The 8319-nt window shown below is 37.6% G+C and overlaps 2 protein-coding genes across 2 annotated transcripts in view; one reads left to right on the top strand and one right to left on the bottom strand.

The window, feature by feature from the left end:
* The first annotated feature begins 3338 nt into the window (after window positions 1-3338).
* Window positions 3339-6017, top strand: LOC120940536 (putative nuclease HARBI1). Its single transcript, XM_040353462.1, has 3 exons — window positions 3339-4420; window positions 5428-5787; window positions 5956-6017. The coding sequence occupies exons 1-3, from the start codon at window positions 3718-3720 to the stop codon at window positions 5958-5960; spliced, it is 1068 nt and encodes a 355-aa protein (XP_040209396.1). The 5' UTR covers window positions 3339-3717; the 3' UTR covers window positions 5961-6017.
* Window positions 6018-6167: 150 nt separating this feature from the next.
* Window positions 6168-8319, bottom strand: part of LOC120940537 — a 4248-nt gene continuing 2096 nt past the window's right edge. The window contains exon 3 of the mRNA XM_040353463.1: window positions 6168-8311. Within this exon, the coding sequence (XP_040209397.1) occupies window positions 8103-8311 (209 nt within the window). The 3' untranslated portion in view covers window positions 6168-8102. The remainder of the gene's footprint in view (window positions 8312-8319) is intronic.

Here is an 8319-nt window from a genome sequence, read left to right as displayed (position 1 = left end):
AATTCAAATGATCCAGGCAGGGGGCGTGGATCATTTAAATTAGGCGCGCTCCCGCGCCGATCGTAATGCGCATGCTCCGTCGGGTAAATTACCCGACTTGCATTGCGCTAAATGACGTCTCACGGACGTCATTTGTTTTGACTGTAACGTAAATGGCGTCCAGCGCCATTCACGGACGACTTACGTAAACGACGTTTAATTTTGAAATTTCGACGCGGGATCGACGGCCATACTTAACATTGAGTACGCCACCTAGGGGGCATCTTTATCTTTACGCCGCGTATCGCTTACGGAAACGACGTTAAAACACTACGGCGGGCAAGCGTACGTTCGAGAATCGGCGTGACTAGTCATTTGCATATTCTACGCTGACCGCCACCTAGCGGTCAGCGTAAATATTGCAGCCTAAGATACAACGGCGCAAGCTGTCGTATCTTAGGCATGTTTAAGTGTATCTCAGTTTGAGAATACACTTAAACATAGGAAACGGACTTACGTAGGCGTATCTGTTGATACGCCTACGTAACTTGTTTGAGAATATGGCCCTCTGTCTCTACTCCCCTCTCAAGGTTTTACTTTTGCAATTGTTCTATTCGCTAGCTTTTAATAATATATTCCTATTTGTTAGCTTTTAATAACATATTTCTATTTGTTAGTTTTTAATAACATCTCACACCACCACTTTCTTATCTATGTATAAAATAACATGTAATAATAAATTATGACACTGAACAGACATTTTACACATAGTGATTGCATCCTGTGCATCTGTTCCTGCAGCTGCACTATTAACTTCTGTTTTTAGAGTCCCAATCAGAAATATTTCCATAACAGTTTATTGGCGAGCCAGCCAGGAGTTTGGCAGAGTCTCTAGAAGGAACCGCACTTTGATTGGGATCATCGGGAACGCAGACCTCTAAATGCCGGCTAGGTAAGCTGTCCTTAAGCTTGCTATATTTCTGCCATTCCTATGTATCCTATCTGTCGGTTCTCAAGGAAACCAGACCACTCTCTGACCTTTCTAGTTGGGTAACGTGTGTGTGTGTGAATGTGTTTGTGTCCCCCTTCACAGGTTGGACTGTGTGTCGATAGGGAGAATCCTCTTCAGTTCCCTGCGTTGACTCCTTGTGGGCGACCTGGGTCAGAGGCGCATGGAAGGGTCAGATAAAACCCAGAGAAGAGAATAGAAGAGACGAGGAGAGTTTCTTAATGAGGATTTTGTCTATTGTTATAAACCTCTTCTACCCATGTAGATAAGTGGAGACTATTCTTGTAAATCTGCAGATTTGCTGTACTATTTGTTTTAGAGGCAAGAGGGTATAGGCACAAGTAGAGAAGACTAGCCAGTCATTATGGGCATTAAATTAAATGAGGGAATGAAGGGTGAGAGGCCTTCAGATAATGCCCAGCACAAGATGAGCGCTACAGAATATATGAACCGAAAGTACAGTTCCGCCTATACTGAGCCCCTAGATAAATGGATAGAATGGACAAAAGGAACAGCTAAACCTTTAAAATCTGAAGGGACTTTTGATTTGCAAGTATGACAAACTTTTCTGCACAATTATGGCCCACTACTGTGCAGTGAAGGACTGTGGAGAATAGCTTGCGCATGGGAGACAGAAGCTAAAGTAGCAAATCCAGCTGGCTTGACAGAGATGTTTAATGAAAGCACTGCCTAAATGTACTATGCTTGGCCAGAAGACTCTGTAGAAGAGGACCTCCCACCTTATGTGGCTGCCAGTTTGGCTTTAAGGGGTCCATCCACAAAAGCACAAGAATTATATTATATTGTGGTTGAACTGGATGGACTTGTGTCTTTTTTCAACCTGACTAACTATGTAACTACGAAGAATTGAACTAAGGACAGGTTGGGCTTTGAAGGCACACGATACAAAAATTGTAGAAAACTAGAAAAATTTATTATAGATATAGAAATATCATAGAAACCGTTATAAATAAAAAATCACAAAGTGAAGTTCAATTGACAACTGGTTTACCACACACGGTTCACATACATTGTATAGTTCTAACATAAAAAGCTTAAGATAAAAAGCATAATTATAAAAAACGTTATATCACCTTCATAATACCATCCACAGATTATACTCTCCTATCTGGTTGAAACAAATTTCCTTGTGAATTACAATCAGTGATAGGCCAATAAAAGACCGTTCGTTGATTACCACCAACGCGGGATACCCCTTGTAAGTTATATTCAACCTTTATAGGACTTTCTTTATTGTTCTATCACTCATTTTTTAGTTTATGCACATACCTTCAATATAAGAACCCCCACATGATATGATTCTTCCCCCCCCCTTTCTCTTTTCAATCTCTTCCCCCCCCCCTTTCCTTTTTTTCCCTCTTTTTTTCTCTCTGTTTCTTTCTTTTTCCTGGTTCTTTTTCTTTCTTTTCTTTCTCTTTTTTCTTCTTTTTATGGAATTCCCCCCTTTTATATGGAAGTCTCAGGGGGAGGGCTCTCTCTCTGCGTGCTTCGTTGCGCATTGCTGCATTGAGATAACATGTTTATAGTTCTTTATCTGGCTGTCCACCACGCAATCTCTGTAGCATGGGTGGACATCTATATGTACTTCTGTTGTAATATATTTTTATTGTTTTTCTTAAAATTTCTTAAAATGTAATGTTTTTCTGTTTTGTGATTTACATATACCTGTAGACTGATGCTGTTTCTTGTATATGTTTTATTAGAATGAAATATCTATGCTCCTGAGGAAGCGCTAATTCCATAAGCGCGCAACATGTCGAGCAAATCCTCCTAGTCCTCTGGACAACCATCTGGTCACTTGTGATATAACGTTTTTTATAATTATGCTTTTTATCTTAAGCTTTTTATGTTAGAACTATACAATGTATGTGAACCGTGTGTGGTAAACCAGTTGTCAATTGAACTTCACTTTGTGATTTTTTATTTATAACGGTTTCTATGATATTTCTATATCTATAATAAATTTTTCTAGTTTTCTACAATTTTTGTATCGTGTGCCTTCAAAGCCCAACTCACTAGTCCTTAGTTCAATTCTACATTATCGGGGCGGTGGCACATCTAATACCGGTGCATCCGTATTATCACCTTACGCTTGATGCACACCAAATTAGGGTTTTTTTTCTTCATAACTATGTAACTATGTAACTATATTTAACACACAAAAGATGAGCTGGGCAATATTGTGGATAGCAGAAGTTTAACAGCCCCATATCAACCTACAAAGAGGGATTTGGCTCATATCCTAGAAACAGATGATTGGCATAAATCAAAAAGCACAAATGCAAAATTAAATCTCTCTGAACTTTGGCCAGAGAAAGAGAGATAGGGGTCAATTCACAAAGCTTTTTTTGCCGATACCGGTCGTTATGTAAACGATTTCACACGTTATTGAAGCAAGTCCAATTCACTAAACGATTTAACGCTTGTAAAAATCATCAAATAACGTTTCACTACACGGAACCGATATTTTTAGTTTTGAGTCGTTATTGAACGTATTGATCGTTGTTTTAACGACTCAAATCGTTAAATATGTACAGAAGTGCAATTCACAAAGGTTTTTTAGACAGTTAACGATCGCTAAGCAATCGTTAAATAAGCACCTCCCTGAGGGTGGCGTTATGACATTTCCCAGGCGATATTTCATTTGTTGAGAGGAATTTTTTGGCGGTTCAGGCTTGTAGTAAATTTTGTTAGGAGTTTTGTGCAAGATGGAACCATTTGGATGTGCTCTATTTGAACTGAAACTGATCCAGAGGCGAAGGAGGACACGTCAGAATGTCGTTCAGATAGAGAAACGTGTATTCCGTTCACGTACCTTTTTGGATCAATTTACTGAAACCCAGGTGATAGCCAAATTCAGATTATCCTCTCCCATGATACATTCCCTGTATGATGAAATACACTTGGCCCTAGAAACACGCACGCGGAGAAGTAATGCAGTACCAGGTCTTGTGCGTTTTTTGGCAGTACTTCATTTTTTAGGAAAGGCCTCATACCAACATGTCAGTGGTGAGATTGTTGGCATCTCACAACCCAGTTTTTCCCGCTGCTTGGTGGAGGTCCTGCAAGCACTGCGACAACTTGCTCCAAAATACATACATATGGGCAAGTCACGTGAAGAGCGGGATCAAATAAAACGTGTTTTTTTTGACCTAGCAGGAATGCCCAATGTCATTGGGGCAATAGACTGCACCCATGTGCCATTATGTCCCCCATCAGAACAGGAGCACATCTACCGAAACCGTAAGGCTTACCATTCCCTCAACATCCAGGTGATCTGTGATTCAAACCTCATAATCCGTGATGTTGTCACCGGCTTTCCAGGATCCTGTCATGATGCCCATATATTGCGCCAATCGGGAATATATGATACTCTGGACAAGGACTTAGAAAATAATGGATGGCTGCTGGGTAAGTGTGCTCCACTGTTTATTTTATGGTGTGTTTTCCAGTTATAAATGCGTATTTATTTTTTTATTCCATACTAGACTGACATTAGTGCTATATCAGTAACATGACAGCTCAACAGCTTTACAATAATCAGTATTTCAAAAACATGTAATAATAAACTCAGAATTTAAATGTCCAAAATACTTTCAAGTACTTTTTAGTTAGCTATCACCTGGTTCAAGGTCCACAAATCTTTCCTTTCTCATGTGAGGTGTATTGTTGTTCCACATGTTCCGTGTGCACTGAAAAGTAGTCACTACTTCAAGCTTGCTTAAGTGATGTATTACACTATCATATTAAGACATCACATGAGAGAGCTAGGAACTACTTATCAAAAAACACATGACCAAGGTGTGCCAAAGAAGCCACCCACCAGAATTAAGTACAGTACCTATATGTAAATGATTGCAGCATAAGATGCAACAATTGTGTCAGTAGTTGATTTACTTGAATGTATAGTTAATATTTAAATCTGGGAGTTCAATACTATCCCTTAGGTTAACCCCCCAATATGCATAACATCAAGCAGCACTACCAAGCACAACAATCACCCCCCCCCCCCATTGTGCATATGTATTGTACATGAAAGAGACATGTCCCTCTGGTCCTCCGTTATAGTCCCATATGAGGTCTGCACTATAGTATTGAAATATTTATGACAGGCAGACTTTTCCTCCAGCATGCTTTGTTTTAATAACATTCACATGCACTACAGTAATCATGGCCCACAACTGTGGTATGCTGTTGTGTTGTGAGTTAAGTGCCATTAATGCTCAATCAAAAGTACAAATCCAGAACCTTGCCCCCCAAATAATTTTAAAATGTGCTTTATTAGACGTATGTTATCCATATGTGACTAACAATGGAAAATTTTCTAAAATGACCACACAATTGGCCACTACATCATGTGATTTAGCATGATTTCTTCTATACTTACAAATAAACTTATATTGTTTTAAAAATTATAGGAGATGCTGGTTACCCCTGTCTACCATGGCTCTTAACACCTATCAACAGGCCATCCTCTCCTGCAGAAGCAGCTTACAATGTTGCTCATACCAAAACAAGAGTGGTTATCGAAAGATGCTTTGGTGTCCTAAAGAGCCGTTTCCGTTGCATGTCCTTGTCTGGTGGATTCCTTCAGTATTCCCCCAGTAAGGTAGCTGATATGTTCCTAGCATGCAGCATTCTCCATAACATTGCAAGGCATGGAGGACTACAAGAGGAACTAGACACCACAGTGGAGGATGACATGCCCACAATTCCAGTGGAAAATGATCACAGGGGAAACGCAGCAAGAAGTAAACTGATTACAAACTATTTTTCAGGTAATAAACCACCGTAACATGTTTTTAATTTTCCAAACATCATCAGAAATGATCACAAACTTGCATTATTAAGTTGAAGAGACAGACATGCTGTAAAATGAATTATTTGGGCTGATCTTGTTTATCAATGTCAAATCTTAACCAATGATGTTTTTTTTATGATTTCAGGTTAACCCAACTATAAAAACTTTGGAGAAATAACATAAAATTAAGACAGGAGTACAAAAAATTGCCAAAAAATGAATCTTTATTTTGTTTTTGTATTTTCACTTTGTTTTACTTCTTTTGCATTTATTTTTTATCTTGTAAAACATTCAACATTAACAGTTTCAAACATATAAAATAAAAGTTTCACTTAAAAGTCTTCTACAAAACAAAAGTGTGTTTGAATTCTTTATTGCAACAAGTGTAAGTGTGGGTTATACACGCAAAAATTCTGTTCATCTGCTAATAAGTACCAAAATTTTTTTGACATTAGTGAGAAGCAATAAAATAGAAGACCGAACTGTGTGCCAAAGACAGTTGAAATGCTGCAGTTGCCTGAAACCATGTCCTTGCCAGAAAGATGGTGAATGAAATGAGTGCTGTTAACTGCGTTGTGTGGGAGAGGGGAGAAATGAAATAAAACTAAAATAAATACCACCAATTGGCGTAATGGCAGATGGCTATAGCCAACCTAAGGTAAGGAGAGTAAGTGACCTGTAAAGAAGCCGTTGATATGCAAACCAATAAATAACACAATAATTGAATCATAATATTATATTTTTGGTGTGATTTATTGTTTTGGATATCATCACCTTCATCACTGGTCAATTAACTCTACCTTTGGTTGCCTATAGTCATCTACCATTACCCGAAATGTTATATATATTTTAATTTCTCCTCTCCACCCCACACCGCAGTTACCATCACTCATTTCATTACTGAGAAACAATGCACGTTAGTTAAAATGTTAACTATTCCAGGCAGGGCATTTGAAAGATTGAAAAGCGGTCGTCTACAACTTGCAGAAACATTTTTAACCTCATTAGTCAGGAAATGATATCTACATTCCATACCAATAACATGTGGTTTCAAAAGTAACAGAAAGTCAAATTACAGCCAACACAACATCAAAAATATATGGTTGGGCAAGATGGTGTATGGAACCATTTGGATGTTTGTTTTTTTAATATGAATTAAACTACTGGCGAAGAAGACGACGTCAGCAACTAAAATATGTGTATTTTGTTTTAAACTTTACAGAAACACAGGTGATATCAAGATTGCAATTATCAGCTACTTTGCTTTATTCTTCATAGGAGGAAATACACATTACTTTTGAAAACCACACAGAGAAACATGGTCCTTGCTGTGACAACAACAATGGATGGCGCAGTTTAGTCACAGAGTACAGATACAAATCCAAGCACTTGAGTGAAAAATATCAATAATTTACATCCACGTGGATAAAATATAAAAAAAAAAAATTTAGATCCAATAGTGTGCCTTCCTGACGGAAGAAAAGCATGAAAAACCTGTCACATTTTCTGCTGTGACAAAGGGACAACTATGTCTGTTTCAAATGCGTAGACGTGATGTTATGTGATGTATTCTCCTATTAAACGAATATGATTGATGCTTTTATGTAGTGCTGATGAATTATATCTCTACTCTGTAACTTCAACTCTAGTATTATTGATAGTTCACTTCTACTTTTCAACAATCCTACCACTTTTTTGCCTTACAACAAAAAAATGGTTCTGCTTTTGAACAAAAAATATACATGTTAAAACAAATATTTGACAATATTGTTGCACTTGCATTTCAACGTGTATATACCAACAATTAGGAAAACCGTAATGATAACAGTAATGAATACTAGAACATGCTCGATAGATAAAAATAGATTTCACATAATTCTCAACCTTTTTTGAAATGTTTTCAGAGGCAATAATGTCATAGAAAAAATCCCATATAACATTAATTGTATATCTATTGAAAATAAAATCAAAGCTACATAACTGTCTAAAGACGTTTCATTGGTCATCCAACCAGCTTGATCAATGATGGCCATTGAAACATCTAAAACTCAAATACAAACGTCATGTTGATTACACATATTTGGTACAGATCTGCAACGACATGGTCAAATGAGATATTTAACTGGAGAAAGCATCTATATAGCAGTCAACTTTGGGCAATATATGACTTAACAATGTTGCGTGCTGAGTAAAAATTTAAAGAACAAATGTTTGCAAGCTCTTTAAATTCAAACTCAGTTGTGAATTATGTGAAATGTATTAAAAAAAAAAAAATTGTACTTCTTATAACATTTACATATCCTGAATAGTAAAATCATCATTAGCATCATTTTCGATAATACTTTCACATACAAAACTGCTGTGGTTGCTGCTGGTTAGATTCCGAGCATTATGAGATTGCTCACCAGGAGATGGCAGATGTGCTTCTAAGAGTTCAGTTAGTTTGGCCATAAAGGAGAGCTTCTGCTGGCGATAGGTGTGTTGAGCTGCATTATGTTGCTCTAGGAGA

The sequence above is a fragment of the Rana temporaria genome, chromosome 5 (assembly GCF_905171775.1).
Source record: "Rana temporaria chromosome 5, aRanTem1.1, whole genome shotgun sequence".
Lineage (NCBI taxonomy): Eukaryota > Metazoa > Chordata > Amphibia > Anura > Ranidae > Rana > Rana temporaria.
Note: the sequence above shows the minus strand (reverse complement) of the source record. Positions and strands in the feature narration are given on the sequence as shown.